Source organism: Calypte anna, chromosome 4B, assembly GCF_003957555.1.
Source record: "Calypte anna isolate BGI_N300 chromosome 4B, bCalAnn1_v1.p, whole genome shotgun sequence".
Lineage (NCBI taxonomy): Eukaryota > Metazoa > Chordata > Aves > Apodiformes > Trochilidae > Calypte > Calypte anna.
In genome coordinates, this window is record NC_044249.1 from 7,502,934 (window position 1) to 7,520,477 (window position 17,544).

A 17,544-nucleotide genomic window follows, 5' to 3' on the forward strand; every position below is an offset into this window, starting at 1 on the left:
TATTAATAGCTTCATAATATATATATACACATATATTTTTACCTATGACTTCTAAAGATTATGGATAAGGGCTGAGGACATATAACCTCATCAGCTTTAAGTCCCACTGAGAAGGCACCTCTGGAAGCAGCACCTCCCCTTTTATCAATTACTAAAAGGAAACACTGCCTCCAGGAAAGTTTGTGATGACAACTGCCAGTTCAGCTGCAGTAGTTCAAGACCTTGCAAAACTTTGAAGCAAAAAAAATCTGTTAGTGAGTGGGCAGCTTTGAATGAAGCTTCATCTCAGTGCTACTCATTAAGCAGTAAATAATTAAAATACCCTGAAAAAGCCAGGTAAAATACAAGCAGCAGTGTCAGTAATAGACATGAAAGAGAAGAGAGGGAAAAAGAATTTAAAAAAGCAAAGAAATAATTCATTTGAAGTTTTAATAAAGTTTCATTTGCAGTCTTGTTTAAAGATATATCAGACTTTAGGGATGTAACCTAATTACATTTTTATTCTAAGTTCTATTCAAAGACCTTGGACTTTGAATCTTTAACACAGATCAAACACAGTGTAATTTACTTATGGCTATCAATACTTTAAAAAGATCTCTTCATTAAATGTCACAGTCTTATGAACGTGCACACCGTGCAAACAGAGAAACATTTGATACCAAAACCATTAAGAATATGACTTTTAAAAAGCATGTATATAAACAATTCACTTGAGTGCTACAGGTTATAGGCAAGTGATCATAAAATGTTTTTTCCAATATATTTCTGACACAATATTTTTCATAGTTCAGTTTAAACAACAGTTACACTTTTTCACTTATCTTATGACATTTTAGAACTAGCTTTGCAGTCACAAAGTACCTAAGAACAGAAACAAATCCAGGAGGTTTTTTTCTTTTTTCGTATGTGAAAACTTCTAAGGAAAAAGCAAGTTACAAGGTTAAGAATTAGTACTATTGCACTGCTGTAAATATTTTGAAAAGCTCCTCATTACAAAGTAAGAATGCAGACCTGTCCTCAGGTGTTGTAAGAGAACTGAAACATTCTCCATTTGAGGAACTAAGCCAGGAGGCTTTTGTCAAACCTGATTACTTTTTCATAGTTTAAATAGTATTTCTACTTCACTGTGCTTAATACTAAACCTTGATTTACATTAGCTGAAAGAAAAGCATGAAAAAAGTTCCTCGTATTAACACTATTACTTTTTAGAAGTGAACATAAGAACCCTACAGAACTCTCCCTGAGTTCCCCTAATCAAAACATCTTTATTGCCTATCAACACCTTTTAAAAAATAACAATTAATTATATAAATAACAATTTTTATGAACTCTGCAGGCCCTTTTTGCTTACACATTGCATTATCAGAAGCCTCTTTCAAACTTTCTTAAGAGCACACTGCTTAGAACTGAACTCATACCTAATTTCTGTATCATTAGATCAATATGATAGCTGCTGGATCAATCCCAGTAACAATCTTGTTATAATAGGATATAGTTTATTGAGGGACTACATTCTGCACTTACATGAGGGTGAGCTCAATCATTTAATAAACCTTTGAAATCTGTCATGTCCAAGAATCTATCTGGATTTATGTCTGTTTCTGTCTGCCAGACAGACTGGAAAGCATCACATCTGAAACTTTATCTCCTAGAAATTTGCTGCTTAAGCTTTTAAAAATATACCTACAACCAAGTGTTTCCCAGCTAATTTATGCATTCAGTTCTTAAGCAACCAGAAAAAAATCCCTAATATAACTTTGTGAAACAGTGTAAGTACAGAATAACAAAGAAGAGGTAGCTTCAGTTGATATAGTGAAAAATCAATGACTGGAAGTACTGTAAATGGTGAAACTAGATTTGCAGAATCCCATGTCCCATTGAGGGAGAGGCTTCTTCCTCTAAAGTACCCTGATTTGGAGACACTTTTTTAGGCATATGTCTCTACATGAACCTAAAGAAAAAACTTAGCAACATGTATATGTAATGAAGGATACAGGATTTGCAGACCAGAGATTTCAGGTCTGGACTTCTACATTTTTTTTTTCTGAAAAACTTATTTGGGATAAGTAAACCCAATTAGGAATAAATCCTAAATGTTAATAACCAGGGATCTGAAACTTGGGCCAAGGGGGCTATATTATAATAAATCAATGATATTTGGTTATTAGTGGATATGGTCTGTTATATCTAGAAAAATGAAAAGAATCAAATGAGACACACTACATGCTCTCTCTAGAAAATGAACAGTACAAAAAGCCATTTTTAGGTTAGGCACCAAAGGAACCAAATCTATGTGATCATCCTGTCCTCCCACTGATAATTGAACTAAATTTTGTAAAAAGTCCCTGGGCCAACAAGTTTCCACCACCTCTTAGAAAAGCAGTAGCTTGAGGCCAGTCACTGCTTCAGGTTCCAGAGAGACAGGCAGGCTGCTGGGGGGACAATATTTTTGAAGATTAATAGATTTCTTCCTTACTACCTGTGGAGTGCAGAACTGCTCCTGACAGCAGAATTGCTGCATTTGAACTGCCTGACCTGACTATTTAATGCTTTTATGTTTCCCCTCAAGCTGTATAGCCACTATCTATAGGTCTCTATTGTTGTATTCACAAGCATAGGTCTGACACTAAATGTACCTAAACCTAAAATGTATCCCATTTCTCTCTTCAGGAACATAACTCAAATTATCACCTAATATTTACCCAAACAATGCTTTTCTGCTTTCATCTATCTTTGTGTCTGTGTTAGAGATTTCTTTTTGTAAGCTATTTATTTTGGTTTAAAATGATACTCAGATATATTAGAGATTTTTGACAAAATATTAAACTTATTATTTCATTTCTCCTTCTTTTTAGAGTGAGATTTTTCCTAGATTTAAAGATATAAATATCTACATAACCTTTTTCTAACCTGTGTGCTAGTCAAACTGAGAGTGCTCTAAAGGATAGTTGCAGTTCTAGAGATCTGGAGACTCTTTTGAGGCAGGAAGCAGCATTTTGTTGTGTGCTTCTGGAACACTTGGTGAGACTCAGTGTGTGCTGTGATAAACTGGAAGCTGTATGTGAGCATGATGCTGATGGGCAGTGCTGAGTTGCTGGCTGGCCAAGCAGGATGGTGCCCTGTAGGCTTCAAAAATATTGTCCCACTGGTTTGTTTTATTTACCAACTGTTTCTGATTTTGCAATCTGATTACAAAGCAGCACTTTTAACTTCTGCATTACTCAGCGGTGAGGATGTGCTGTTAAAGTGGGCTTGGCAGACATGCAGGGCAGGTAACAACAAAGTTCTGTGGATGCAGAAGGTGCACATGGGCCATCCATCTCACCAGTGAATTTTATCCTGGCTATGCTTAGGAATTGCCTAGCAAGAGACAGTGCACGTTTCTGTGATTACAATAAAGTTGCAACATGAGCACATACACCAGCCTAAGAAATTTCATTAGCTATTTCAACTTTTGCCTTTTAAAACATTTTTAGTACTTCATTTTGAAATATTAACACTCTTTTTTATATATATCTGAATATAAATTATTTCTGCCCGGGGGCAAAACAATTGGGGAAATTCTGCTTAAACGTGCATATTTCCTCTGCATGAATGTATGCCAAGTTTCTCTCAATTATTTATACATTACAGTTTTTAATTGAAAAACACTTGCTGTAAACAATTCAAAATACAAAATCAACAGCTTCTTAGCAATGGATTAAATAGGACCTGTTAAGAACAAGAAATTTAGTTTAGACTTAAGTTCTAAAATAAAAGGTGCTGTTATGCACAGTTGTTTACCAAAAATATCTGGTAATTAGTACTTAAGCTTCAGAAGCCTGAATCAAATGCCCATTAAGCTGATCTTTCCACCAACTTGTACAATACTTTGATTAACAACATTTAGTTCAACAGTACAGTAAAATGATAGGTCTAATCCTGCTCCTCAATCTTAATCCAGATTGTTGAAGTCTGCAAAACCTATGTTTTTCATTTTTTGCTTTTTTCTACAACTAATTAAATCTATTTACAAGTCCCTTGTGTTCAGTCTTTCAGCCAAAAAAGTCTATATTAAGTTCTAACTTATGAAATAGACAGTATTTTAGTCATGATTACAGATAGAACAATAATCCCCTTCTCATAAATTAGGTCAAATTTATTAATTTTCCTGGGGTAGGTGACTAGGGATCAGAAATGATCAACTCTGGTACAACATTGCTCTGACTGGAAAGCAACACGAGTTTAACGTTGCTCATAATCAAGGCAGAACTGGATTGAGACTGAACACTTGAAAACCCTCCCTTAATTTGCAGAACATGGCAGATTTAAATTAAAAGATTTATGCTTATTTTACAAAGGAATAAGGAGACCCTGGATCATGACTTCTTATCAACTTGCAATCTAAAACCCCCCCAGACAGATAATTTTGGGTTTATGGATTAGCTGTATGTTATAGGAATGAGCAATGAGATAACTAACATGGCTTTTTGCTTTGCATTCTGACCCTTTCTCTTACAAGTTCTGCCTCCTTTTAGTCTTCCCACTCTGTAACCTCCACTTCTGTTGGTCCTTACACACTAGCAGAATCTAAATCTGATGACTGATTCAAAGTCACCACTGCACTGAGATTAATGGCATAATTTTCACACATCTCACAGATCTCATACCAGGGGATATGCAGTTCCAGAATGGCTCTGATTTACGTTTGGAATTCATCTCAAAAGTTTTATTCACCTGACTCTACTGTGATATACTTACATGCTGTCTCAAACCCAGATATTTAAACATATCCCGAGATGTTTCCAAGCACTGCAACCAACAGGTATAGAAAGTTATGTCTATCCCAGTTAACCTCCTTTATTCCTCAAACCAGCGTGGCTGCTTGCACACTGCCAGTTAGGACAAGTTCCTGCAACACTCCTAAGTCTGTGCCCATGGATAATTACAGGGCAGGGAAGTCCAAATTATCACAAGATAAAGGCATGTGTAAAATTACCATTAACACCATTTTAGCAGTAGCCTGTGCTCCAGTGCTCATAGACATCCCTTTCACTGTTTCATTTACTCATGTGGGAAAACAGCCATGGTCAGTGGATGTTTATATTTGCTGCTACCACTGAGGTAAGCACTGATATTTTTGCATTATCTGAGGGTGGGACAATAGATACTTATAATCAGATTGCAGTGACAATGTTTTCTTCCTGCAGATTTCTCCCTCTTCCTGCTCTGTGGGAAAACAGTCTGCAGAGGCTTAAGGATTCCATGTGCACATCAATATGATTCTATGAAATCGTTTATTAACAGTTTGCACTCACTTATATAGAGAAGCCTTGTTTACACCATCACATCATGCAGGTGGCTTTGTATTCCAATTACACATTCCATTCTCACGGAACCTTCTTCTCACATAATTATTTTTCTCTTCTGTTGCCAATTAAGTTATCTCTTTCCCATTAGCTCATTTTTAGAAAACCTGCAACTAAGCCTCAATAACCATAAACCAAATGTAGCCTAAGCTGAAGTAAGTCAGGATTGTTCACAATCAGTATATTTCTGAACTGTTTCCCCAACACTGCTCCACTGTCACCCCCACACATAGTACCAGTAGCCTATCATTGATAAGGGTGAGCCTTAAGGAATGGACAGTCCTGTATCTGTATCAGAAAGACACAGACAGGTATATTAATTGGACATCTTTAAGCTTCTTTAATAAATGCAGAATTGCTTGACATTAAGATGAAAATGCTGGTATTTGAAGTACTGGCTCTAAAGCACAGGCTATATTTGAATGCATGTCTACATATAATGCCTACGTCTGCATACAGATGTGTATGTATATACACATAAACACATGCATTTATACAAACATCTGGTTTTGGTTACTTAGAACAAGCACACTTTCAGACATCTGTTTTTATTGTGCTTCTGAATAACACATCTCATTTTGTTAGAACTTATTTGAAGCAAAAAGCTCCTACATGTACAAATTCCTTGTTCCTTCTGCCTTGATTTTGTTACTGGTGTGAGTTACCTGAAACTTTGGGATCCTTAAGGTCTACATAATTTCATGCATGATAGATGTTAATGTTGGATGTTAAAGATGTTTGATACAAACCAGAAAGTGCTCCCTCCAATATTTTGATCACAAGTACTAGCAGTGGCAGGACCTATACAAACCAGCACTACCCAGTATGCTTATCAGTACACTCAGATTGGTTTTCTTCTGTAAAATACAGTATAAAACTGAACCTCATACTTACTTTCACAGAATTTACACTAATATAACAGAAATATCACTGCCTCAATAATCATTCTCTAATAAGAAGAAAAATGAACACATTTATAATGACTGATGTCACACCTCTGCTTTGAATGTGCTTTTAGAAGTAAATGTATATTTTAAAATTAACTTTAAGTGCAGATAGTCACAAAGCCCAAGCACACTTGGATGACAGATTTAATGTGAGAAAACCATTAAAACATAACATTGCCTTTTCAATGTGTATACAGTGACTTTGGCATGTTTAATAGCTATGAGATAACCAGTAGTCAAAGGAATAAAACAATTTGTTATCAACCCTCTAAGTGAAGACAAACTATGGGGTGACTACTGCTAATTGAGGAGGTTCATAAGCTGAGTACTCCTACAATTTCATCTCATTTGATTACCTTGTACCTTATTTTACAAACAGACTTTTCAAAATAAGAGGTTAAAATCACATTCTGCAAGGAACTGTGGCTAAAACCATGTTAGCTCCAAGCAGAATGTTCCATTTGTGTCTGAAGCAGGATACTCAATTATTAGTTTTCTTTCCCTCATGTACTGACAGCCACTATTGCCTGCATCCAAATATCATGACTGAAGTCTGCACTGCCAACACCTCAAATATTTAGCTTTGAAGATTAATGAACATCAGACTATATCCAGCCTTCAGGACAGGGACCAGGCTGAAAGTCAAAGAACTTTAAATTTGATTACACAAAAACTACCCAGCAAATTTATTGATTTGCTTCCAAGGCAAATAACAATCTTTACAAGTACACGTTTAACCTTACACTCCCAAGCAATCAGTCCTAAGCATATATAGACAGCTTCCATATACAAGTAATAAAAAATACACTATTGGGTTAGAGAACTGAAAAGAAACTGTGCAAGATATTTACATCTAAGAGGGTGAAGATTAACTCCTCATTGTTGTAAATTCTCCTATCTTCTTGGCTGCACTGTTAATCAGTGCAGTTAATATAGATAAGACTACTTAAATCACATGAAAGTATCATGTAAACGTTAGGTATCATTCAGACCCCCTTCCCTGTATTTATATAGGTACACATTCTTATATCTACATATTAATAGTGCATACATACAAGGGTATCTGTTCCTGTATATATGAATATGTTCTCCCAGAAAGTGGGTATCTAACTCAGTTCACAGACAGGTTACAGCATCATAAATAACTGAACAAAAACACACAAAAATTTTCCCATTTAATTTACAAGCTGTATCTGTCTGTTCTGATATGAAAAATAGTTTAGAGTGTTTAGAATTTACTTGTAACACCATTAATGCTCATGTAATTTTATACAATGCCAACTCAACATCTGCTCTCACATTTCTTCTGTAATCAGAACTTGTGATTTAATTTTTCACCTTCTCAAAATAAAAAGTGCATGGAACACATCTGCTGTCTTTTTCTCAGTAGTTCTGAAAGCAAATCCTATGCATACTCTCCCAGCTTCTCAATTGCTTTCACTTCTCTCTATGGAAATAAAATATTTGCAAAAGGCAGATCCTGCAGATTCCATGGAGCTTTACCCTGGGCAGTGAAAATCTACCTTGCTTTCTCCCTCTTTACCATCTTTTCCTCTTCTGACACGTCTAACATTTTACAGCAGGAAAATGAAATTTTTCCTCCTCTGAGGAGTGTATTTATTGACTTTACTTCTGTGCTTCTGGAATGGGCTACAGATATTAAAGTATTCAACAACTTTTGCTTAATGCATCATAAAAGTAGGAAATGTTAAAACTTTTTTTTTAGGCAGTGGTTTAATAACAGCAGTGAGTCACACTCAGTATGAGCCTTTGAACCTACAAATGCATATGGGTATTTGCTTTTATGCAACTTCTTCTGATTTTATTATTTAGTAATTGAAGGCTCAAATAAAAAAGATGGCAAAAAATCCACTAACTTCAATCTTTTTGAATCAATCTTAATTTTGTTCTACTGAGTACCAGAGACAGGTAGTACTCAGATAGTACAGAGTACCAGAGACAGATAGCCTAATTAAGCATTTTTCACTCAAAATGAAGGAGACTTGGTTGTGACTGGCTGGACTTCAAGCAAGTGATAGCATCGTACATCCTGGGAAACTGATTTTTAATTCCTGGAACAATACTGGAATAAACAAATAGTCAAATGGCCTTTTAAAGAAAACATGAAAATTTTATAGCCAGCACCAATATTTAGAGAGCAAATGTTATCCAAGTAAAGTTAGTAGATTCTCACTGTCATATAACTACTGTGAAGCATTAGGGGAGCATGGTTCACTTAGAGTTACTGTTAGGGGAGTGCAAATTAGTTACAAAATCCCATATAGATGTTGATTCCCAGTAGGTCACTGCCAGTATTGGAAAAGGTCCTCAGTGAGCTTCCACAGGTGCCTGTCCAAGGTCCAGTTTGCTACTTACTATTTTCAATAAGAATCTGAATTATAGGATAGAAAAATGCTTTTTGAATGTTCAAATTACACAAAGTATGTTGAAATAATACTTCAGAAGTCAAACCAGTCTTGACAATTTCAAGAAACCACCTACAAAATTCCAGATGCTACTCAGTGCAAAAAGAAAGCAATATGTGGCATTTAGGCAGAACTAACTCATGATCTCAGAATAGGGAACAGAAAAGCCACTGAACAGCTCAGAAAAGGATTATTGAAGATCATGAACTGAATACTGGTATGCAATTTATGCTGAAACAAATGTAGAGGGAAAAGTCAGGACAATAACCTTTCAATTAAAAAAACAAACAAACAAAAAAAAACCTGCAGGTTTGACCCAGTCTGTCAAACATTTTCTGGAATTACACTATTTCCACAAAATATTTCAAACTATGCAAGTTTTTTTTCCTGAAAAAAAAACATTCTGAGAAACCCTTCACAACTTGAGTTCAAAGTTGGAATGTTTTCAACACATAAAGTCAAAGTTCAAAACAAAGCCATAATTATACAAATCACATATACATGAAGCAGTGGCTAGGTAACCAGTACACTTAGGAATTAGAACTGGAAGACAGGTTTTATTCAGTATTTGAGGCTCACTCACTGCTTGCCTTCCTACAACATGAAAGGAGTTTATACAAACATAGGAAAATGCATTTGATTTTTTTTTTTAAATACCTAGACTGCTATACACATAGAAATCCCTCTGCCATGAAAGGTAATGTATGGTTTTAAATATAGAAAGAAGGTGCATCATGATATAAGAAAATACTTTTTACAGGAAGAACATGAATTGACTGAAACAGCCTCCCCAGGGATGTGCTTCAGCCCCTGTTGCTGGAGGCTTTCCAAATGCAACTGGACAGGTGCTAAAATAACCTCAATTAGTCTACCTTTCCCCTGAAAGGTTGGACAAGTTCATCTTTCAAGGTCCCTTCCAGCCTGAGCTTCTTTATGATTTTAGTTGCTTCTATTAATTTCTAATTTCAGAGACTCACAGTTTGCAGATCCAGAGATCTAAATGGAGAAATGAAGCTTGCAGTAATGGATAAATCTGAAGTAAACCTCTATGTGGCAATCATATTCAAACAGTCAGGGTGTCATTTTCAGTCAAGAGAACCAAAAGGGAACTTTTAAGAACACAAAAATTCAGGCTCTCTTATACAAGTGTAAATTGGAGTCAAGATTAAACTGCATTACGTTTTCATACCTCTTCTAGATCAACTCAGCTGGTTTAAAATCAGACACCTGTAGCCTGAGGCATCATTACAAATCTCTTGCCACAAGCAAGCAAAAGGAAACAGGTTAAACCTTTGTCCTTCCTTTAAACTGAGGTTTTGTTTTTCATCTGAGTACTTTCAACTTTAGGTGGAATGTCAGAAGAAACAGGTCTGTAAATAATTATTGATGTTCTTCCTATTTGCTGCTCCAAAAATGAACAGTTTTAAAACTTCAAATTATGGTTAGCAAACCACTTTTACATTGAAATACACTGTAGCATTATAACCTCACTGACTTACCTTGTTCCTCATTGATGAGGCCCATATTTGCATGGGCTTGTGCCTCTCTTTTCCCACCATCAATCTTCACCAGTTGAGCGGTGTTAAAACATTGCTCATAAAAGTAATTTCTTAACCATTTGTCCTCAGGGTCATTGAAATAGTAGGCCAAGTTAAGCTGGTTATCATACACCTCCTCATAGTGCCCTTTAAAAACAAAGATTACAATGAAAATGTTAGACTATCATCAGCTTTCAGAAATCTTGCATATTAGAGTGATTACCATATGATGAAGAGCTATTTAGATTTTTACCACTCAAATAGCTCCCAGTTCTCCTACACATCCACTCAAAGAAATAAGGTGGAAATTGTAACCTTAGAAATTAGGCAGAATTGAAAAGTTATTTTAGCAAAATCACTACAAATTGCTCTCATTTCTGTATGCAAAACCTAATTTCAGTTCAATCAGATGCAAAATATGGATAAGCCATTGGCTAGTCAAGAGAGAGGAGCTAGGGGGATCAGAAAAAAAAATAAAAAAAATAAAATAATCACAGTCACTGCTGGAGAAGTGTTTGAGCAGGCATGAAGACCTTTCAAAACAGGTGTCGGGTAGCAATTGTGGTGATGGAGATAGAGCCAAACAAAACACTCAGCAAAAAATAATCCATGAATTCATACCATTTTAAAAGTTCAAAGCAAGATGAACAATAAAGGCTTTTGGTTTTAATATGTATTCACTTTTTTATTACTTGATCACTCTTAGAAATTAAGGAAAAAGTGAAATTTTACATCTTGCTCTGAAAAAGAGTTCACCAAGGTATTGCTCTCAGAACAAGAGTGGAAAGAAAAGGAGACTCAAGGCCACACTTGTCCTTTACCATCTGAAGAAAAACCCCACATTTACTTCCCACTCTCAGACTGTTAAATGAAAACAAACAACATCCAAAATATGTAAAAACACTGCAAGTCCCCAGTCCAAGCAGAATTTTGAAATCATGAACAAACATATCACTCACAATTTAAAAATACAGCATGAGAGCTTCTACTGAATTTAAGTTGCTTCTCTTAGGAGAAAAAAAAAAAAAAAAAAAAGAAAAAAAAGCCAAAAATCCTCAAACTGCATCTGGGTGGGTTTTGAATACCGAGGAGGAGACTCCACAATCTCCCTGTGCTGCCTGTGCCAGTGCCTTGGCATCACCAGAGTAAAAGTTTTTCCTTATGTTTAAGGACATTTGCCATGTTCCAGACCCTTGCCCCTCATCTTGTCACTGGGAACTACTTAAGAATCTGTGAGATAACAACAGACATCATGAACCCATATGTTTCACAACTAAATTTATCACTGGCTAAACTAAACACATTTTCTTTCCAACCTCTGCCCATTACAGATGTAAATGGGAATAATAAGCTAAAATTCCACTGCAGTTTGGCTTGCTACTTGCTGTATTTGTGGCTGTTAAATGAATGTAAGCCAAACAGCCAGTTCTTAAAAGAAGTTTATATAGTTTGGAAAAGAAGGAATTAAGAACTGCAAGTCTCTCATGACTAAGATAACACCACTTCCAGGAAATGGAAATATTTCGCATTCTCTATAGAATCACCATAACAGAGATATCACCCGAATTAATCCAGATTACCACCTCATTTGTTTCTAAGGTTTGATACCAAAATGTCATCTTAAGTTTGGTTTTGAGAAGAATAATTATCAATATCTAGAATTCTTGTATTTCTAATCAGAACATTCTTCATGGCTGTGAGTTTTCATCCCTTTCGTTCCCCCTCAAGGCTTAAAAAAATACTTCTTGGGTATCAGAATACCCAGGAGTGTTCATCATAAAAATTACCAATTAGAAAACTTACTCGGTAGAAATTAAGGCCATTTCTGTAAAATAGACTCAAAACCAATCTCTGTGAATGATGCCAGAATGAAAGCAATATATTTAGTTTAGGTTCAGTGTATATGTATGTCTGTCCATCTGTATGTATTCACACATATATAGATCCAAATATATATGTAAGCACAGCTATACATATGTATAGACATAACAGCCAAGATATAGTTGGGATTCATCCAAACTAAACCGATTTAGATGTAGATATGGGTTACCTGGGGTCCCTTTTCTCTCTCTGAAGAAAAGCAGACAACTTGGCTCCGATTTAACTCATCCCAGCTTCAACATCTATCTCAGCACAAGGGAGCATTTTAGAGATTATCTCAAAACTAAAAGGCAGAGTTTCCCATTATGATTACAAACATATAAACAAACACATGAACAGAGAAGCACCAACCCAATTATAGCCACTAACATAAAATAACCACACACATATGTAGATTACAGCTAAGTGAAAATGAACTTGGGAGATACCAGAGGATACACACGAGTGGATACAATAACCTCCTAAGGGGAAAGACAACTGAATTGTCATTGGGGTAGAACACTAGACAGAGATTTGTTGCCTTTGAAACATTTGCTATGAAGTATCAATGCACTAATGCTACAGAAAATTACGCAAATAACTTCAGGTAGTGCCCTGCAAGTCTCAAGAGATGGATCTGACCTGAGGTGAACTACTGCTACTGCCACAGCACTGATTGAATGAACTTTAATGTGACCCTCTGATGAGTATCCTGCTGGGGAATAACAATGAGAAGTGCCCAAAGACAACCATTCTGTTGTAATTGTCTGTGGCTGTGGCTGACCAGATAGGCTGTTCAGATAATAAGCACCCAAAATAGCACAGGTTATACAGTTATTGCAATGTTTGTAGCCCAACCTATGGCATAAACGTGAAATCTTACACAAAAGTTTTGCACTGTACAATGTTAACTCTTTTTCAACCTCAAAGAAAGATTTTCCAGTGTAAACACATCAAATGCTCTTGCTTCATAGAATTTACGAAAAGTCACCTTCTGCTACAGCAAATGATAATTCATGCTGTCAAAAGTTTTCTCCACACAGACACAAGAAAAAAAGAATCAAATTAGGACTTATTCTCTAAAAGAAGGGTCAGCCTGTAGCAGACACACAGCTTCAGCACTTAGCACACAAGACAGCACACAGGTTGTACAGGGTCACGACCCAGGACCAGATGGAACCTGAACAAGGCAACGGCTTCCAGGTCTTCACTCCTGCTCTCCCCCAGCTGCCCCAATGATCAGCTCACTGTCTTGCCCCTGTGAAGGCACATCCACACCTGAGCACAGCAATCTGAGGGCTCAGTACCTGTTGCAGCCTCTGAGCTGTTATATTTTCCCTGGGTTTGCTGCCCTGAGCAGGCAAAGTAGAGCCAAAGGCTGAGATACCTCATGCTGGAGTAGTTCTTGACCCATAACTTGTCTTGCATCCTCTTCACCTTGTACAGGTAAAGCAGCTCACTCTGTCGGGGGCTGATTATGACCATGAACTGATTATGAACATCAGGGCTTCAAGACCCCTGATGTTCCTACACAAGAGTTCAGTTAGGGTTCAAGCCTACATTTAGTAGGTAATTCAGAAATGATCTGAAGAGCAACATTTTCTAAGCACTTCTGAAGTAATATTGGGATAAATAACCTCTACTTCGACAAAAAGAAATTTGGCACATTGGCACTCAGAGTCTGGCCTTAGCCAAAACCACACCATTGACTCTTTACAGTATAACTTGCATGCTAGCAATTATTCTGGTAAACTTGGAACTAAATAAAAGTAGCTATGCAGTTCTTTGACAAGATGATTCATAGAAATGGCTTGACCTAATGAGCATACAGACCCCAAGTAAATTATCAATGCACTTTAAAAGAAGACAGACATTAGTCTGTAGTAGTGATTTAAAAAAAAAAAACTAAACAACCCCCAGACAACCATGGTTTGGGGGTAAAATCTGTGCAAATCCATCCATATGGTAAATCCATCCATATGGTAAAATCCATGCAAATACCGGCTTAAATATTTTAATTTCACTTTTAAGTGTTTTTATCTGAGAAACAGCAATGCTACAACTATAATGAACTGTTCTCCCAGGCACACATTAAAGTGGGTGCTGTCCAGAATGTCCAATATGTAAGTAAAAGACTTCTTAGTTGGATTTGCTTTGTTCCTACTTCTTCCTCAAGACCTACACAAACGCAGAGATAGAGTCCAGCTTGGTCTGGCTCTTAGACAAGAACAACTCCATTTAGTTGCCACGTCTCCACCACCCCCCTAGTAGGGGGGGTTCATCATTTGTTCATGAAGATACTGAGTTTGCAACCCTCAGTATCAGACAAGGATGTACCATGGGTTCAAACTCTAGGGAAAAACTCATAGCTAGGGAGCTATGGCTCTTCAAAGGGATAGAAGCAACAACAACAACAACCTGCCAGCACTGTTTTACACCTTTCAAAGACAATACCTTTAAGCAGCATGAATCTGAGCCATACAATGAGGCAGGCCATTCCTCAGCCTCAAAATATAACTTTCTTTTTGAGAAAAAACAACAAACCAACAGTATCAGACATGTGTCAAGAAGGAACTGTACGGTCTAAATGCTGAGCTATGTAGTTAAATTGCTTTGGCATTTATTCTACATCCTTCTGTAAGAATTCCTACAACCATTTATGCTTAAACAGATAATTTATTTTTTTTTACCTACTGAGATCAGAACCAGTAAATAGAGAGGCCAGTCCATAATAATGAAGATCAATAAATAAGAAATTAAATAAATAAATTAGAAACAACTGAATTTTCAAGTCAGAAACAGCTACATTATTTCCATCAAAAAAGACCAAGTAGAAATGCAGTTAAGTATAGCCAATATTTCTTCCACTGGTTTTGGGATAATTCTGTACCTAAGGAAAAATAATTCTGTCAGCTATTTTTCTGAGAAGCTGCAAGGATTAATGCCAGCTCTTCATTTTAAATATTTGAGACAGGTTTTCAAATACAATGACAGTGATAATAAGCTGGACAGAAAAAAAATTTCTTTGCACCCAGTATAATATTGGTAATAGCTGATTAAAAAAAAAAAGGGAAAACTACTGTATGATTTGAAGTTCCACTTCTAAACTGCTCCACTAAAAATGGAGAGAATATTCACTGGTGTATGTAAAGTTAAGTGGTCTGTACAATGTAGCACTGGAAAACAAAATGTCACCATTTTAAAACCCAGCAGTAAATAAATAATTGCTCTTTGATATCAGCCTCCACATCATGAGGGACAGCACCGATTCTGTTCAAGGAGACAATTTATCTGCAGCCTTACAGCATCCTATAACTACAAACTATATTTTAAAAAATAACATATTTTATCAATAAATATGGAAAATGAATGAAAACCTAACTTTCTCTGTGGACAATGGTAACAGCCAAAAAATCTCAAATTACAAGCAGGAGTCTTGTTATATTCACAATTAAGATAGCAACACACTATGATACAAAAATATCAGGTGAGAAAACCTAAATAACAAATAAAGTTACTTACTGACACAGAAAGTAAATTTTTGCTTTCTATTTACCACGCCAAGGTCAAAAGCCTTTCACAAAGTTTAAATTAATAAAAAAAAATTTACAAGTAATGAAGAATTCTTTTTCATAATTTATCCTTGCTATTTCTTCTTGATCACAAATGTTATCTCAGGCCAGCACAGCTGACAGAACCAAACTTTCTCCTAGTCTACCATCACTAGAAGCAGCCACACCATGAAACTCTCATGCTTTGTGACTCCCAGTGTTACCTTCAGCCTTTTAAGCTTGACCTGTGGAGGATGAAAAGCAGCTACAGGTCAGCTGCAGGGGAGGCTGCTCCATTGGGATAAGTTCCAGCTGAGGAGAACTACTGAGCACTTCTTAAATGGTGTCAACTAGAGCTGTCAGGAGATCATAAACCAGAGCCCCAAGCAACTTGATTAGAGTCAGAGAGTAACTGGATTAGCAGAACGACTGAATTAGTAGTTGATGAGTTAGATTAGATCTACTGAATTAGATTTGATGAGCTGTATAATTCATGCTATCTTCACAGCACTCCCAGCTCTAACACCTGCAACATCCATTAGCATCCCTGTGCCAGGTGACTAAAGCCTCACCTAATGCAGACAAGACAATTTTGCAAAGGTTTGCATTGAAATAGGTGGGGAAAAAAAAAATCAAACTAACTTGCCAGCTCTATTGACATGCTCTCATTATTTCTCTTCTTTAATTAAGAAAAAATAAAATTAACAGGCAAAGCTGGGAGATGTTACCTCCCAGAGGCAAGACAATCAGTCAGACAACTGGTGGGATGCTGTCTCCATCAGAGGTGAAAGACTTAGCCCAGCACATAACAAACACTGGGGTCAGTGAGAGAAAGGGCTCTTGCCTTTCATAGGAGCAGGAACTGCACAGTCAGCATCACCCTGAGTCTGGGAGCAGGTTGTCACATATAACTTTGTAAGAGTGACAAATACCATGCACTGAAGGAAGGTAAAATGCTCTTCCCAGCAGCTGCAGGAAGCCAGCCCATCCAGACAAGGCAGATCTACTGCTTACTGAGGATGATCCTGCCAGGGTATTCTGAGTGCAAAACCCTTGTAGTCCTGGAAGCTATGGGGCTGCCTGTGCAGTTGTAAACCATATTCCAGACAAATCCAAAGATTCCTTTCAATTATGGGCTGTTTAGGCTTCCTGCTTAGAGTGGTAGTGGTTTAAATAAATAAACACAACTTTCATCTTTCACGGTAAACAGCAAAAAACAATTCTAAGCCAACATTTTTTTAAATGCTGAGAGTTTTTTTACTGTTACTTTGGTTTAAATGAAGTTTTATGCTTCTAAATCTTAAGTCCAAAAGCTTAGGTTCCAAACTTGCAAGCATTATTGTAGTTTTTTGTACTACTAGTTATAAAAATGCAACTTGAATCAAGCCAAGTGTAGTGAAATCAGCTCAGCCATGAAACAGGATTGCAGCTGGAGCTTTATCTGCCTCCATCCCTACAATTATTCCACTGTAGAAAGACAGACTAAGTTATGTTACTATTTATAGCAAAGGGATATGATAAATATAAGCATTTAGTAAATAGTAGGCAACAGAGAAAATACTGTAATTTGGAGTTATGTCTTCACTAATATCAAGTAATTCACAGGTGGCATGTTACATCTGTGTGCTGTATTTTATTTGACATATTCACAATCCTTTTTAAGTCAGTCACAAATCCAAACACAGTTAGCAGACAGGGTATTTAATAAAATCGGATTTATAAAACTATTACTGTGTGAAACAACATTTCACCTATTAAATTTTTCTAATACAAAATCAGCTGCTCAAATCAATAGAGAGAGGGAAATAGTAAATAACGAAACTATAAAAAATAATTGAGATGTTATCAAAGCTATAAACACATCAAACCTTTCT

At 36.4% G+C, this 17,544-nt stretch overlaps 1 protein-coding gene across 1 annotated transcript in view; it reads right to left on the minus strand.

Moving 5' to 3' along the window:
* The window catches only part of TTC29 (tetratricopeptide repeat domain 29), a 115,549-nt gene that overhangs the window by 80,865 nt on the left and 17,140 nt on the right, over positions 1-17,544 (minus strand). Inside the window, 1 exon segment of the mRNA XM_030450708.1 lies at positions 10,221-10,406. Within this exon segment, the coding sequence (XP_030306568.1) occupies positions 10,221-10,406 (186 nt within the window).